The 18,298-nt window shown below is 42.4% G+C and overlaps 1 protein-coding gene across 4 annotated transcripts in view; it reads right to left on the bottom strand.

Moving 5' to 3' along the window:
* The window catches only part of LOC118395551 (zinc finger and BTB domain-containing protein 32-like), a 153,614-nt gene that overhangs the window by 32,904 nt on the left and 102,412 nt on the right, over positions 1-18,298 (bottom strand). The window contains exons 4-6 of one of the 4 annotated variants that reach the window (XM_052465116.1): positions 7,615-7,779; positions 7,032-7,143; positions 5,257-6,816 (exon numbers count right to left, since the gene is read on the bottom strand). The exons of 2 other annotated variants lie outside the window; for them this stretch is intronic. In XM_052465116.1, coding sequence (XP_052321076.1) covers positions 5,867-6,816; positions 7,032-7,143; positions 7,615-7,779 — 1,227 coding nt within the window. In that variant the 3' untranslated portion in view covers positions 5,257-5,866. Of the gene's footprint in view, positions 1-5,256; positions 6,817-7,031; positions 7,144-7,614; positions 7,780-18,298 lie in introns of those variants that run through there. One more of the 4 variants, XM_052465114.1, reaches the window with a different exon arrangement.

Genomic DNA, 18,298 nt, shown 5'->3' with positions numbered 1-18,298 from the left:
GCCCTGTTTTCTTTCTGGCTTTGAGTAATTTCCAAACGAAATACTGCATAGTCGTCATCTACGAGTTTACAGATCTCTGCCACAGCGGCATTCGCTAGCACTTCCATGACGGAGGCTATTTGAGTGTGAAAAACCATACAGTTAGCCATTGTTAGCAGCTAGCTAGCCTTACCTAGAACATCTAGCAACCGAGTCCGGTCTCCAACGTGAAATAAACACTACCTGAGGTAAGTATGTAATTCTGTGCAGTTAGGCATATTTTGAGTTCCAAGGTGTTAATAAACGTCTAAATAACAATACTAAAAACGCTATCGTGATAATTGTTTTGGGTAACTGTTCACTTCCGCTTACACTGAAGAGAAAGAATCTTATTGGTTGGCATCATAGCTCAAAGGCTGTGATTAACTGAAAAAAGGTATGCGCCTTGTTCTTTGAAATACGGTACTGATTATTACGTTGCATATCAAATCTCCTGTTCGTGATCACTATCTTTCAAGTTCAGAGAATACTTGTTTAGAACGAACAGTGTGTTAGCAAGAATAGAGTTGAAAATAATAATTACTTTATTCAATCTACTCAGTAAGGTAAATATTCAAGTCCTTGTTCTAGCCTAGGCTTACGGTCGCTGTAAAAACAGGTATTTACACAAGCCTGTTTCAAATGACAAGTTAACAAAGTATTAATTAATGAGGGGTATGTGGTTAATTACCCTCTTATCCCAAGACACTTCACATGATAACTATAATATTTCTGCTAAAGAATAGTTCCCAGACATCCCCTGCATACCTTCTCAAATCAAATCGGCCACATAGATATAATTGCGAGTGCAGCGAAATGCTTGTGCTTCTAGTTCCAACAGTGCAGCAATATCTAACATATAGTCTAAAAATTCCACAACTACCTAATACACACATCTAAGTAAGGAATGGAATAAGAGTATACACATATAAATATATGGATGAGCAATGAAAGAGCGTTAGTTATTTAACATAGATAATTAAGATGTATTATCTGCATAATATGCTAATATGATAGTTATTAGAATGCAACTCTTTGGACTCTGGTGTTGGCAGTTGCACTTCCTCCCTCAGCTGGGGCTCAGTCACCTGGGGCCCATAGTGGGGAGAAGTCAGGCTCGTCTTTCACATGTCCCCGGGGCTATGCAAAATATCAGAAAGTGAAGAGGACAGGAGGGACCATTGTCTTTACATGTGAATGTGTCTTTACCTATTTTTCAAACCATGTGAAGGAATGGCGTGATTAATGGGGAACCAATGACTTGTCTCCACAATGTCTGTGCGCCAGTCACTCCCTCCTTTGGCCTTGGGGGAGATAAGGTTTGAGACAAGATGTGTAGGGTAGTGTCTGGAACCATTGTATGTCATCTCTGATGTTACACCTATCCTGGGATAGTGTATGACCTAGAGGCTCACTCCCCTCAGTGAGCTTGTCCAGGAGTGTGGTCAAGAAGGGGTTTTACTTCAGATGGGAGTATCTGGAATTAACAATTGATTTATGCCAATAGAATGAGTTGGTGTTTTGTGCTATGAAGTACCAGGAAAGAGATCGGGGCCAAACTGAACAATAAGAACAGTCTTCATAGCAAATGCTATCTGGCTGCGGGATACTCCTTTCTCATTTATCAAGTCTCACCTTGTGACCCATTCCACACATCTGTTGTTTGTCATGTCGACCAATTTATTGATTGGTGTAATATGTTCCATGCATTACATTGTTTTCATTGGGTAAATATTACGAAGTGCAGTAAACAAAAATCTGGTTATAATATGATAGTGTCTTTGCGCAAGACAGCCAAGGGCAGTTATTCTGGGGAGTTATTGCATACTGTTAAAAAAAACTTACCAATATCCAATTCTGGTTAACCATCTACACTACAGTACGTGTTTAACACATCTAAGGTCACACATGCGCAGAGGGGATTGGGGCGACATGCAGCGCAACTTCGGCCTTCTGCTAAATGTACCTCTTGCCATTCCTCTGTATCGGTCGAGGATCTTGACACTTCTCGGACGAATGGTCCTCTCTGCGCGCTCCCGTGCCACCTTCAGTTCTATTAACTGTAGTTTCCTCCGCAATGCCCTGTTTTCTTTCTGGCTTTGAGTAATTTCCAAACGAAATACTGCATAGTCGTCATCTACGAGTTTACAGATCTCTGCCACAGCGGCATTCGCTAGCACTTCCATGACGGAGGCTATTTGAGTGTGAAAAACCATACAGTTAGCCATTGTTAGCAGCTAGCTAGCCTTACCTAGAACATCTAGCAAACGAGTCCGGTCTCCAACGTGAAATAAACACTACCTGAGGTAAGTATGTAATTCTGTGCAGTTAGGCATATTTTGAGTTCCAAGGTGTTAATAAACGTCTAAATAACAATACTAAAAACGCTATCGTGATAATTGTTTTGGGTAACTGTTCACTTCCGCTTACACTGAAGAGAAAGAATCTTATTGGTTGGCATCATAGCTCAAAGGCTGTGATTAACTGAAAAAAGGTATGCGCCTTGTTCTTTGAAATACGGTACTGATTATTACGTTGCATATCAAATCTCCTGTTCGTGATCACTATCTTTCAAGTTCAGAGAATACTTGTTTAGAACGAACAGTGTGTTAGCAAGAATAGAGTTGAAAATAATAATTACTTTATTCAATCTACTCAGTAAGGTAAATATTCAAGTCCTTGTTCTAGCCTAGGCTTACGGTCGCTGTAAAAACAGGTATTTACACAAGCCTGTTTCAAATGACAAGTTAACAAAGTATTAATTAATGAGGGGTATGTGGTTAATTACCCTCTTATCCCAAGACACTTCACATGATAACTATAATATTTCTGCTAAAGAATAGTTCCCAGACATCCCCTGCATACCTTCTCAAATCAAATCGGCCACATAGATATAATTGCGAGTGCAGCGAAATGCTTGTGCTTCTAGTTCCAACAGTGCAGCAATATCTAACATATAGTCTAAAAATTCCACAACTACCTAATACACACATCTAAGTAAGGAATGGAATAAGAGTATACACATATAAATATATGGATGAGCAATGAAAGAGCGTTAGTTATTTAACATAGATAATTAAGATGTATTATCTGCATAATATGCTAATATGATAGTTATTAGAATGCAACTCTTTGGACTCTGGTGTTGGCAGTTGCACTTCCTCCCTCAGCTGGGGCTCAGTCACCTGGGGCCCATAGTGGGGAGAAGTCAGGCTCGTCTTTCACATGTCCCCGGGGCTATGCAAAATATCAGAAAGTGAAGAGGACAGGAGGGACCATTGTCTTTACATGTGAATGTGTCTTTACCTATTTTTCAAACCATGTGAAGGAATGGCGTGATTAATGGGGAACCAATGACTTGTCTCCACAATGTCTGTGCGCCAGTCACTCCCTCCTTTGGCCTTGGGGGAGATAAGGTTTGAGACAAGATGTGTAGGGTAGTGTCTGGAACCATTGTATGTCATCTCTGATGTTACACCTATCCTGGGATAGTGTATGACCTAGAGGCTCACTCCCCTCAGTGAGCTTGTCCAGGAGTGTGGTCAAGAAGGGGTTTTACTTCAGATGGGAGTATCTGGAATTAACAATTGATTTATGCCAATAGAATGAGTTGGTGTTTTGTGCTATGAAGTACCAGGAAAGAGATCGGGGCCAAACTGAACAATAAGAACAGTCTTCATAGCAAATGCTATCTGGCTGCGGGATACTCCTTTCTCATTTATCAAGTCTCACCTTGTGACCCATTCCACACATCTGTTGTTTGTCATGTCGACTAGGGTGTGGATCTTTGCTATAAAAGATTTTAGAAGCCTTTGTGTCGTGGCTCTCAACAAATCATCTGAGGGTGGTTTGTCGACCAGCCATCGCTGTTGCAGAGCTCTCACTAATAAAGATTCAGTTTAAGTATAACTCTGACTTGTGTAATAAGTTTGTCTCTCCTCATTTGATAATACAGAAATTAACCACCACAAGCGGCATAGGCAAGATGCAATAGATTGTATAAAATACAGTATATACATATGAGATGAGTAATGCAAGATATGTAATCATTATTAAAGTGTCTAGTGATTCATTTATTAAAATGGCCAATGATTTAGTCTGTATGTAGGCAGAACCCTCTCTGTGTCAGTGATGGCTGTTTAACAGTCTGAAGGCCTTGAGATAGAAGCTGTTTTTCAGTCTCAACTTTGATGCACTTGTACTGACCTCGCCTTCTGGATGGTAGCGGGGTGAACAGGCAGTGGCTCGAGTGGTTGTTGTCCTTCATCTTTTTGGCCTTCCTGCAACATCGGGTGCTGTGGGTGTCCTGGAGGGCAGGTAGTTTGCCCCCAGTGATGCGTTGTGCAGACCACACCATCCTCTGGAGGGCCTTGCGGTTGTGGGCGGTGCGGTTGCCGTACCAGGTGGTGATACAGCCCGACAGAATGCTTTCAATTGTGCATCTGTAAAAGCTTGTGAGGGTTTTAGGTGACAAGCCAAACTTCTTATGCCCCCTGAGGTTGAAGAGGCGCTATTGCGCCTTCTTCACCACGCTGTCTGTATGGGTGTACCATTTCAGTTTGTCTGTGATGTGTACGCCGAGGAACTTTCCACCTCATCCACTGCTGTCCTGTCGATGTGGATAGGGGGGTGCTCCCTCTGAATCCCAGGGTGATCTGCTCTGCTCATCATGGATATTGTGGTGTTTGTATCATAGGAACAGGAGGGTCTATCTATCAGCCCCATTCCCTGCTCCATCTCTGCACTCACACTGTGAAGAGAAGGGTCTGGGCTGCATACTAGATCCCTGACTGACCCCCCCCAGTCTCTCTGATGACCACCAGAAGTGAGGTTGTTCAGTCCACCTGTCCACTGGTTGTGTTCTATGTAGTGGTTGTGGTGGAGTCTCTGTCCTTTGCGGTTGGGACCGTTGTTCTGACTCGGGAAGGAAGAGCGACATCTCCTGATCCATGGTCCTGACCAGTTGCTTCATAGGTCTCTTCCACCAGTAACACCAGATCAGCAGGTCTTCATTGACTACAGACTGCAAACAAATATTGCACGGAAAAGCATAAAGCTTTATATAAGAAACTTTGCTGTACACACAGAGACATGACATGATATTATAAAACGTTAACCACAGTCAAGCCAACTCTGATTCAAGTACCTTACAATATGGAGCCATTGGAGTTTATTATAAAAAAATGTATACATATTTATATTAAAAAATGATACAAAATAGCCAAGTCAGTCAGCAGAGTCAATTTAGTATTTAATTTAAACAAAATAGCAATCACAAGTACAATAACTTCTCACTATGGTAACACTTGACCTTTTCTATAAATCTGGTACCATCGCTTTGATAAAATGAATTTTAGAATACTTTGGAAAAGGTTCAACATTACATTACACACAGCTTCACTACTTAATTTCAAGTAAACATGAATTAAGGCACTATCATTATCTCACTATAAAACACCAGCATCAAACAGTACAAGGTTGTCACTTCATCAGTGAAGCATTTTTACAGACACCATCACACCAACCATCACCATATCATCTACTCTGCCTCATCATACTCATTATTTCCTCAGTTCACCTCATCCAGTTCCCCACTACATCCAAAACCAACAGAATGAACTACAAACAACCTAACTTTGGTGCGGCAGGTAGCCTAGTGGTTAGAGCGTTGGGGCAGTAACCGAAAGGTTGCTGGATCGAATCCCCGAGCTGACAAGGTAAAAACCTGTCGTTCTGCCCCTGAACAAGGCAGTTCCCCAGTAAGCTGTCATTGTAAATAAGAATTTATTCTTAACTGACTTGCCTAGTTAAATAAACGTTAAAAAAAAATAAAATAAAAAAAATAGAACTACACACAGGCCGTGTGCATTTTTTGCAGGTGTAACCTGAGGTAGCTCCTCTCTGAGTACCTCTTCTCGCAGTGCGTACAGGCAAACGGCCTCTCTCCCGTGTGGACCTTCAGGTGCCTCTTCAGCTGGTGCTGGTGGGAGAACCTCTTCTCACACTGGGGGCAGCTGAAGGGTTTCTCCCCTGTGTGGACTCTCTGATGGCTCTTCAGGTGGCCAGCCCGGGCAAAGCGCATTTGACACTGTGTACAGTTGAATGGTTTCTCGCCAGTGTGCATCCTCTGGTGGATCTCCACCTGTTTGGGAAAACTGAAGGCTTTCCCACAGAATGGACATGGGAAGCGCTTCTCTTTAGCGCTGCCAGCTTTACAGATTCCATCTCCACTACTGTCATTTGTTAATGGGCTTGTGTAGCCATTTAGTGTTGAGGCACTGGCATTGTCTGAGGTCTGGTTTAACATTAGGAGAGTGTGAGGAGGACAAGCGCCAGGGAGTGTCTGTGTTGTCGCATGGTCCATGTTCCAGTTGATAGATCCCATAGAAGGCAGACTGAAGGCAGCACCTGTTAGGGGGTTAACCTGAGGCGTCATCAGTCTCTCTGAATCACAACTATAGGAGCAGGACGGAGCATCACTAGCGAAGTCTGTGTCTGTTCTCTCCAGTCGCATACGGACACCTCCCCGACCCTGCAGTCCAAATCTACGTCTCGCCCTGGTCTCAGCCAGTATGTTTTCATGGAGACTAAATTCGGTTGTTTTGTGTTCGACTGTCAGTTTCTGGTTAACAGTGTTCCCCAGCCGGGAGTTGAGTACACTGTCCCATCCACTGACCTCTATTATATCGCCTCTGGTCCTGGCCTGCTCAGTGATGTTGTCCCTTAAGCCTTTGGCTGCACCGTTCTGGGAATCCAAGCTGGCCGCCCAGTCTCCTCTGTTAGCATCCAGCCAACCACCTGCAGGAAGAGGTTACAAAATATACTTTAAAAACATGTAGAGAAAACTCTTTTGTCAATTACCTAATAATTTTCATACATAATGTGTGTTTTTGTATGTAAACATAAGTTTTATTTTATTAATGAAGAAAATTAAGGAGACATAATAGCCAGGTGCATCACTATTCCCATTGAAGATCTATTACTGTATGTAGACCATATTATTTCTCTCTTACCTTGCTCCCCCATCTTTAGTCCACTCAGCAGATCAATGCTCTCTGGTCCGTCCTCTATCGTCTCCTCTTTGACCAGCAGCAGATCAGGCTTCCCATCCTCCATGTCTACTGACTGTAAGAGATACAGAGTGAGAGGATGTTGGATCAAGAAATCTGATATGAGCACCCTGCTATGGAGCATCTTCTGATTCGGCAATGCGGGATTGTTATGAGTACTATGCAAACATGTTAGTTGATTTGATCCTATGCAAACATGTTAGTTGATTTGATCCTATGCAAACATGTTAGTTGATTTGATCCTATGCAAACGTGTTAGTTGATTTGATTACTTTTCCTTCTTTGGTTTGATCATTCAAAGGCATGGTCCCACACTACCTGACAATATATTAAGACCTGTGCCCTTATACACAAAGAGTCTCAGAGTAGAAGTTCTGATCGAGGATCAGGTCCTCCACCTGATTACATAGTCATACATTATGATCTAAAAGGCTAAACCGACCCTAGATCATTACTCCAACTGAGAGGCTTAGTGGAATACGGCCCGACGTAATACCATTCAGACTGTAGTTTACAGTGGGCTCACCTCAGTGATACTGTGTATGGTCCTGGGCTGTTCAGCTGGTTCCTCTGTGGGTTCAGGAGGAGGTGTACTCTGGTTGTCCTCCATAACCATGGTCCTCTCAGTGTTCCCCAGACCCTCCCCACACCCCTCCTCCTTCACCAGCAGCACCTCTGGACCCTCCTCCTCCTGGAAGAGACAGGTAATACAGATTACACAGACATACACTCCCTCAGGTATGTACACACAGATAATAAACACTTTCAACATGGAGTGTTTACCCATCCCCACTGCGTTTGAGTCCAATACTGTAGTTAGTGACTTCATTGTTGTTAAACTCATCATTGTGGACATAAATATGATGTTGTGGGTAAATATGAGTCAGCTGTGAAGTCAGCTAGAAAATCAAGTCAACCTCATACAAACCCGGCGAAACTATTTTGACGTGTTCGTCAGTGTGTGTACACTATACAGTGCATTTGGAAAGTATCCACACCCCTTGACTTTTTCCACATTTTGTTACGTTACAGATTTATTCAAAAAAATTGAATAAATAGTTTTTTCCTCAATCTACACACAATATCCCATAATGACAAAGCAAAAACAGGTTTAGACATTTTTGCAAATGTATTAAAAAAAATGTTTTACATAACTTTTCAGACCCTTTACTCAGTACTTTGCTGTGAAGTACCTTTGGCAGCAATTACAGCCTTGCGTCTTCTTGGGTATGACGCTACAAGCTTGGCACACCTGTATTTTCGGGAGTTTCTCCCATTCTTCTCTGCAGACCAGGTCGTTGCACAGTTATTTTCAGGTCTCTCCAGAGATGTTTGATCGGGTTCAAGTCTGGGCTCTGGCCGGGCCACTCAAGGACATTCAGAGACTTGTCCCGAAACCACTCCTGCGTTCTTTGCTGTGTGCTTAGGGTCGTTGTCTGATTGGAAGGTGAACCTTCACCCCAGTCTGAGGTCCTGAGCAGGTTTTCATCAAGTATGCTCAGTTCATCTTTGCCTCGATCCTAAATAGTCTCCCAGTCCCGGCTGCTGAAAAACATCCCCACAGCATGATGCTGCCACCAGCATGCTTCACAGTAGGGATGGTGCCAGGTTTCCGCCAGATGCGACTCAGGCCAAAGAGTTCAGTCTTGGTTTCATCAGACCAGAGAATCTTGTTTATTGTGGTCTGAGAGTCCTTTCGGTTACTTTTGGCAAACTCCAAGCGAGCTGTCATGTAACTTTTACTGAGGAGTGGCTTCCGTCTGGCCACTCTACCATAAAGGCCTGATTGGTGGTGTTGCATTGATGTTTGTCCTTCTGGAAGGCTCTCCCATCTCCACAGGGGAACTCTGGAGCTCTGTCAGAGTGACCATCGGGTTCTTGGGCACCTCGGGTTCTTCTCCCCCGATTGCTCAGTTTGGCCGGGCGGCCAGCTCTAGGATGAGTCTTGTTGGTTCCAAACTTCTTCCATGCTCATCCCTTACACTCTGTTCTATGAACTCTGGTCTCTTGGCCATCCCACTCCTACAGGTAGGTCAGCTCAAGCTTAGCCAAGTCAAAGCTCTTATTTGTCCTGGCACCACAATGGTGGAACAGCAGAGTCCCTGCCCATCTTCCAAAAACATTAAACCCTACCTCTTAAATTAATCCCACCCCCCAGCTAAAAATATATAAGCAATTTAAAAATGTTCTACCAATGTTATTATAGTTATTTTTATTTATTATTTAAAAAAATGAAATACCCCCTTTTCTCCCTAATTTTGTGGTATCCAATTGGTAGTTACAGTCTTGTCCCATCGCCGCAACTCTCGTACAGACTCGGGCGAGGCGAATGTCGAGAGCCATGCGTCCTCCGAAACACAACACAACCTAACCAAGCCGCACTGCGGCTTGACACAATGCCCACTTAACCCGGAAGTCAGTTGCACCAATGTGTCGGAGGGAACAAATTACACCTGGTGACCGTGTCAGCGTACATTGCGCCCGGCCCGCCGCAGGAGTCGCAAGTGCACTATCGGACAAGAACATCCCTGTCGGCCAAACCCTCCCCTAACCCGGATGATGCTGAGCCAATTGTGCGCAGTCCCATGGGTCTCCCAGTTGCGGCCGGCTGCGACAGAGCCTGGACCCGAACCAGAATCTCTCGTGGCATAGGTAGCACTGCACCTCTCGAGAGGCCCATAGTTGAGTTTTTATATTCATTTTTCATTTCTATACAATTTAAGATTTTTGTTTGAAATGTAGTTTAGGTAAGTTTTCAGATCTAATTTACTTGTTTTTATTTACTTTAAGTTTTATAAAAAATATATTTTGTTTATATTATTTAGTGTCAGTTTTAGGGACAGAAAGTAACCTGTGCGTGGGAGGCTAACATTTTTGTCACTTCTTGCCACTCTGTGGCAGTAATACATAAGGTGATGGGTCAGGTCATAGGTTGGGTTTAAAGGGATAGTTTACCCAAATTACACATTGGTTTCCTTAACCTGTAAGCAGTCTATGGTCAAGGTACGACGGCAATCCATGCAAAAAAATGTCGGTACCATGACTTGAATGGGATTTTTTGCTACAAATGCTAAAACGTTAGCATTTGGAAACAGTGCCAGGAAAACTAAACCACAGCATGGATTGATGTCAAACCTTGTCCATAGACTGCTTACAGGGTAAGGAAACCAATATGTCATTTTGTGAACTGTCCCTTTAAAGCACGTGTCAAACTCATTCCATGGAGGGCCAAGTGTCTGCGGGTTTTCGCTTCTCCCTTGTACTTGATTGATGAAATAAGGTTACTAATTAGTAAGGAACTCCCCTCACCCCTTCTTTAAATGTAGACTCAGCGAGATGTGAGGTAGATGCACCAAGTAAACAGTAGTAGTGGAAAAATGACTGAATAAAATACATAATTCAAATACTGAGCTATATTGTATGCAGTTGTATTTTTGAAATGTATGGTATTTTTAACTAATACAATTGCTCAGAGAAAGATTTTCACAAAAAGATAGGGGTCAAAATGATTGACACTCCTGTTTTCAATACCTCACCGTGCGAAGATTATAGCACTGAGCCTTTTCATAAAATGTTTTATAAAATTGTAGAATTGTAGTATACATTAGGAGGATGGATCTTAGACCATACAGAATCTTTCCAGATCATTGGTATCCTTTGTCTGCGCTTATGGACTGCCCTCTTCAATTCAAACCACAGGTTTTCAATGGCATTAATTTCAATTTACCATTTCTTTGTGGATTTTGACGTGTGCTTGTGGTTATCGTCTTGCTGGAAGATCCACTTGAGGCCAAGTATCACCTTCCTTGCAGAGGCAACCAGGTTTTTGGCTAAAATGTCCTGGTACTGAGTAAAGTTCAAGATGCCTTTGACCTTAACCAGGGCCCCAGGACCAGTGGAAGCAAAACAGCCCCATAAAAGATCCACCACCATATATTAGTGGGCAAGGGGTTCTTATCTGCGTATGCATTCTCATTTCAACACCAAACCCACCACTGATGTGCAAGGCCAAAGAGCTCAGTTCTTAATCAATGAAGACTTCTCCGAAAGGTACGCCTCAAAAGAAACAACCCGCTTTCTTTGAACAGCAAAAGAGAGGCAACATCACGTACCTGAAGTACGACCAGCTGGTGTTTCACCCCCTCCGCCCAGTAGGCCTACTGCAGGCGACGTGGCTGTAGCCCACTGACCTATTCCTTTAATTCATTTGACTTTTTTTATCTTAAAAAAATTATCTTTCTCCCCAACTCACTATGGACATTTCCAGCATAATTGTATGGTGGTTTGGGGAAGGCTTAAAACAAAATCATTTAAAATAATGCGCCTATGTATCATCCGTATTCATAAGTGGAGGCTCCTCAGAGGAGGAAGGGGAGGACCATCCTCCTCAGTGAATTTAATAAAAATAGTTCAACATTTAAAGTTGTCCTTTTTAGATAAAAACTATAAAATATATTCACAATACCAAATAATTGATTAAAACACACTGTTTTGCAATGAAGGTTGACAGTAGCCTCAACAGCACTCTAAGGTAAGTACCATGGTGTAGCCGGAGGACAGCTAGTTTCCGTCTTCTTCTGGGTACATTGATTTCAATACAAAACCTAGGGGGCTCATGGTTCTCACCCCCTTCCATAGACTTACACAGCAAAATTATGACAACTTCCGGAGGACATCCCCCAACCTATCAGAGCTCTTGCAGCATGAACTGACATGTTTTATACCCAATCAAAGGATTAGAGAATGTACTGAAAGCATAAGCTACAGCTAGCTAGCGCTGCAGTGCATAAAATGTGGTGAGTAGTTGACTCAAAGGCAATAGCTAAAGTTAACAAATTAATTTCTTCCAAAATGGAGGAGCGAGAGAGCAAAACTTTCACTGTTTTCATATCTAGCAAACGCAGCTAGCTAGTTTAGCCTACTCAAACACCCAGCTCAAACAGAGGAATGCTATGTTAGCTAGCTATGACTATCCAACACTGGAACTCTTCCAAGTCAAGGTAAGCTTTTGGTTGTATTAATTTATTGACACCGGGGGGCCCCAGTGACTGTACTGCATGATTGTAGCGGGTTTACTAATGCATTAGTTCTATTAGCTATGTTGACTATGATGTTACTTTAGCTAATATGGTGACAACGATGTAGGCTGTGCGTAGCCGTTATGATATGAATGTTTTACTTGGAAATGCTTTTTCGCCTGGTAACAGACAATGTGCTGTGCATTGAAGTCCACAAGCAAAGGGAAAAGGTGAGAGGAAGAGAGCGCATACATGCGAGAAGGAATACAACAAACTGTATGTAGCTATGAAAGTGAATTGTTTGTGTGTGATCAGGGGTGTATTCATTCCGTCAATTCTCTTGAAAAACATTTCTTAAACAGAACCAATTGGAACGAAATGGGGATTAACATACCTAGCTTTGTCCAATAGAAACTCTCGTTTGGAACTATTGGACTAATGATTACACCTTAGGTCAGCTAGATGTGTGCAAGGCGGTATTGAATGTGTGTGATGGAAATGTTTACGTTTGTGTTTTTGTACAAACCTATTTCTGTATTCATGCAAGTGACTGATTGAATGAATCCTCATGATCACGATCTGCAATTTGGCAGCCCAGAACCTTGTTTAGAGAAAGGGATATCTCCATTTCAAGGGCACAGCTTAGAGAGAAGCCTTTTGAGGTATTGGTCTGTCACATGCAAACGTTACTGATTCATTAAATATGAATGATGAATAAGCTAAATCATGCAAATATAACTTGTCTGGTAATAAGAACTAACGGGACTGTCCCAGTAGATTGACATGTGTACTTGATGCATTGAGTTGGTTGGAACCTCTCCAGCACGCTGATAATAAACAATGATTCATTTAAGATTGACTTTGAGTCTCCCTGTGTAAGAATTTCCACGACAATTTGGCATCACGAACTGGATGATTGATTCTACCTGCGGAGCTTTCCAGTTGGGGGTCTGCGAGGAAAACCGGTGGCGCATTTTGAGGGAAATTCCCATCTGACCAAAAGATGACGAGACCCGCCCAGACCAGACCCTTATTGTTAACTGCCCAGGAGGAGACACATCATCTGCCAACAATTGAAGGACGGCAAATTATTTCAGTAAGTCAATTTTAAATTATTATTTATTATAAAACCAATACAATTAAGGTGAATAATGCATAAAAAGGTACCCGTAGTCTTATAGAAGACTAGAGCGAGGGCGTAACAGTACCATGGAAGCCCTGCTGACAGCTGTCTGTAGACATTTATTGAAGTGTATACGTGGTCTGCAGCCACTAACAATGAAACGTGGTGTTATTAAATATACAGAGCCTTCGGAAAGTATTCAGATCCCTTGACTTTTTCCACATTCTGTTACGTTACACCCTTTCTAAAATGGATTACATTTTTAAAATCCTCAGCAATCTACACACAAGACCCCATATTGACAAAATGTAAACAGGCTTTAAGATTTTTTTTGCAAGTTATTTGTAATACAACAACAGATACCTAATTTACATAAGTATTCAGACCCTTTGCTATGAGACTCGAAATTGAGCACAGGTGCATCCTGTTTCCATTGATCATCCTTGAGATGTTTCTACAACTTGATTGGAGTCCACCTGTGGTAAGTTAAATTGATTGGACATGATTTGGAAAGGCACACATCTGTCTATATAAAGGTCCCACAGTTGACAGTGCATGTCAGAGCAAAAGAACAAGCCATGAGGTTGAAGGAATTTTCCGTTGAGTTCCGAGACAGGATTGTGTCAGCACAGATCTGGGGAAGGGTACCAAACAATTTCTGCAGCATGAAGGTCCCCAAGATTCTTAAATGGAAGAAGTTTGGCACCACCAAGACTCTTCCTAGAGCTGGCCGCCCGACCAAACTGAGCAATATTGGGAGAAGGACCTTGGTCAGGGGGGTCACTCTGACAGAGCTCTAGAATTCCTCTGTGGAGATGGGAGAACCAGAAGGACAACCATCTCTGCAGCACTCCACCAATCAGGCCTTTATGGTAGAGTGGCCAGACGGAAGCCACTCCTCAGTAAAAGGCACATGACAGCCCGCTCTGAATTTGCCGAAAGGCACCTAAGGACTCTGACCATGAGAAACAAGATTCTCTGGTCTGATGAAACCAAGATTGAACTCTTGAATGCCAAGCGTCGCGTCTGGAGGAAACCTGGCACCATCCCTACAGTGACGCATGGTGGTGGCAGCATCATGCGGTGGGAATGTTTTCAGTGTCGGACTGAGAGACTATTCAGGATCGAGGCAAAGATGAACAGAGCAGTACAGAGAGATCTTTGATGAAAACCTGCTCCAGAGCACTCAGGATCTCAGACTGGGGCAAAGGCTCACCTTCCAACAGGACAATGACCCTAAGGACACAGCCAAGACAATGCAGGGGTGGCTTCAGGACAAGGGTCTGAATAGTTATGTAAATGTGACATTTCAGTTTTGCATTTTTAATAAATTAGCAAAAATTTCTAAAAATCTGTTTTTGCTTTGTCATTATGGGCTATTGTGGGTAGATTGATGAGGGGGAAACTGTTGAATAAGTTTTAGAATAAGGCTGTAACCTAACAAAATGTGGAAAAAGTCAAGGGATCTGAATACTTTCAGAAGGCAGAGTAGGAGATACATATTGTGCATAGGAAGTAACGACAAGAGAATCATTGAAGATTCACATGGGGTAATAATGTAGGGACTCAATCTAGGGATTCCATCCACCACCGCCCATCGTAGTCTGGGACCACTAGTTTATAAGAAATAGCGGCAAGAGAACCGTTGAAGATACATAGGATGTAATGATAGAAAAGTCAACGTGGTCTGAGAATCACTGATAATAGCACAAGGTGTTATTGTAGGCATTTAGAATTGTTAAAGTTGCACATGGAGTGTTGTGGATGTGAATACGTAAGTATAGTTATATAAGGAAAATAATGAATACCCCAACCAGTTCTGTGTGAGCTGAGTTTTCAGGTCTATAACATTATATAGGGATTCTGTATGTAGATGTGAAAGAAAATAGTATTATTCCTGAATATGCTGTTAAATAGAAGACTAGAGTGAATATTTAAACCCCTGTATGAATAGAACAGTGGTGTATAGGATGAATTTGTGATGTAACAAATGTATAATGGGTTACTAGAGATCTGATGAAGTAAACAATAGAACAAATATATATAGAACCTGCTAATCCACAATTAGACGTACATAAGTGGTGTAAAAAGTATTCTGAGAAATGTTCAGAGTGGTCCCTTGATGGATCATTTGAGAAAGATAGGGTTAATTAAAGCATTGTATAAGATTTGACTTACCCCTAACCAATAAAAGTATAACCACTTTCTTCCACCCTGGTAATACATTTTGAAATAAACCTCATACCTTGTTAAATAGAACCAATTCTGTATTCACCTAATCAACCGTTAAAAATGCTAGGCAGAGACTTATTATGGACAGAGCATGCGATATACAGGGGACAGATATAGAGTGCCAGCCCAGTTAATACATATTGATCCCTCCAAAGCATTACATATGAATCTTAAAATAGACATTTAATAAGTGTGAAGGAACAAAGTGAATGGTAATGGGCTTTCAGATAGCACTCTAATAATGCAATATCTTAGTAATTGAAGAAGTAAATGTTTCAATACAAGATCACATTACGAACAGAGGGATTGAGCATTAGGACTGATATTAAATTAGAGGCAGCCATCTGGTGTTTGGGTTACAGATAAGCTTCCTGTGGAACAACAGCTAGCCGCCAGTACTCACTGAGGAAAAAAACAGGCTGCAAGGGACACAGTGGGGAAATTTGGAACAGAGGCATGAATAATTGAAATTACATGTTTTTGAGAATTTCCAATTATTATTCTATAGTGTGGGTAGCACAAGTGATTTAAGTAATTGCTCGAGCATTGTAACCTGCAGTAGCGCAGAGGTCGAAGCAGCGTGCTCCGGCCCCGAGCCTCATGATTGCGCCCAGTGCAGGGTGATCTAGTGGCAAGCCTGAGCCTACATTAGGGCCACAAGTGAATTGCATTTATTTCAATGTTTTCTAGAAGTAAAACAAATAGTCTGATAATTTACGATTCTGAGAAAAGTGTATCAGCTCAACAAAATCATCTGGGATAGGCTCAAACATCTTGACAGCTTTACAAAATGAAATATTAAGGCTACACAATACAGGCTTTCAATCCACACCAAAGACAATAACTAAATTGACAAATTATACACAGCCTAATTATAAAACTAGGCGAGCATCAACACTGGAGGAAAATATATCGTTCTACAAGTAGGCCTACATCTGTCAATCAACTGATGGCTTTATGCTTGATGCAAAAAAATGTGGTGGGAGGCTCCGTATGGAAGGTGTGAAGCAATTGCGGCGCCTACGGAAGCATGCAGAGGCCAAATTGAGCTCCGTACCACATCGCCTCTCGTCTCCCAAATTTTGTAACAATGCAGAGGACTCCTTATAGCTCCACATTGACATGATTGGCTGATGGTAGGTGGGGGGGCAGGAGGTCCTGTATAAACACAAACTCACTTCCCTGACAAGTTCCTTCACAACAGCTCTGCGAAGCACAAGATGTATGAATTCCCTGACTCCTGCCGAAGCAGTATCACCGTAAATGCTACACGGCCAATGCAGATGTCGGATTGCAGCGCCTTTTACGGGTAGCCTACAGAATGTAGTTTATTGGAATATAACCAAATGGCATAGTGCCTGCCCTCGGTCAAAGAGTCTAAACAAGACGTTGGTTGCTCCCGTGGGAGATCAGGTTACACTTCCAACTGTCAAGATATGTTCGCCCTCTGGTTGGTGTTGTCATCGGAAAGACCTAGCTCTTTTTGAACAGACTAAGGGCGATTGACAAGCATTCCGTACAACAGAAAAAAGGATTTCCTTGTTTACCACGGCAAAAATATACTGTGGCAATTTACCCGACACTTTGTATGAATGGAAACTAATGTTGGTGTAGCGTAGGCTATTGTTATCATTTTGTTTCCTTTTTATGTTATCCAAAAGTGTCTGGTATGGTAATTTCTTATCAAGATCAGGGGTCAAATATCCCCAGACTGTCCATATTTGAAATGTGTAACTTAATCCCCCTGATTGACTTGATTGAGTTATTTGTGCCAGAAATGCGTTGGCCGGAATCGAACCCCCGCCAAAACAGTATTGAAGGCAGCAGCCCTAACCGCAAGACCACGATTGAATTATATTTTGACAGATCATTCGTAACCTTAAGATACACGTGTATGTAGTGGCCTAGTGAAGACCAATATCCATATTGTGTTATTAAGCTATGTAAAACGACATTTGTTGATGTATATGGCTGCTGCATACATTTTTGTACATTTGAATTTTGCAGTAATAGGGCCTAGCGTTTGAGTGAGCGAGAATATTATTTTTTATAGCAAGCGCTGATCCCAATGGCTTGACTGCCCCTGCATGGAGAGAAAGAGAACTGATTTCAGGGATTCACCAGGCTCATTTGAATTTCCTGATGCAGCAGGAAAATTCCCTGCGACAGAAGAGTGATCAAGTACAGCGCCCTTAACCACTGCGCCACCCGGGAGGCTTGTTTCAGTAATTTTGATCATAAACACATTGATCAATACCTTTCTTGATCTTATATCTTGCCATTATTATACTTAAGAATCACTGCTACAAGTAGCAATCTGACAACATATTTACTCATTTATTTTAAAATCGGGGGTATCTGGTCTCTGGTCTCTTAATTTCCCGTTATTTTAACTCGTTTGTACCAGCTCTCAAAGCAATCAGGTCAATAGAATTTGTTTCAGTAAATTTGACCCCTTTTTCTCCCCAATTTCGTGGTATCCAATTGTTGTAGTAGCTACTATATTGTCTCATCGCTACAACTCCCGTACGGGCTCCGGAGAGACGAAGGTTGAAAGTCATGCATCCTCCGATACACAACCCAGCCAGCCGTACTGCTTCTTAACCAACCCGGAAGCCAGCCGCACCAATGTGTCGGAGGCTACACCTTGGTTAGCGTGCACTGCGCCCGGCCCGCAACAGGAGTCGCTGGTGCGCGATGAGACAAGGACATCCCTACCGACCAAGACCTTACGACAGAGCTTGGGCGCGAACCCAGGGACTCTGATGGCACAGCTGGCGCTGCAGTACAGCGCCCTTAACCACTGCGCCTCCCGTTACCCGGGAGGCTTGTTTCAG

Source organism: Oncorhynchus keta, chromosome 16, assembly GCF_023373465.1.
Source record: "Oncorhynchus keta strain PuntledgeMale-10-30-2019 chromosome 16, Oket_V2, whole genome shotgun sequence".
NCBI lineage: Eukaryota > Metazoa > Chordata > Actinopteri > Salmoniformes > Salmonidae > Oncorhynchus > Oncorhynchus keta.
The sequence above is the reverse complement of the archived record's forward strand: the minus strand, read 5'-3'. Positions and strand labels throughout refer to the sequence as shown.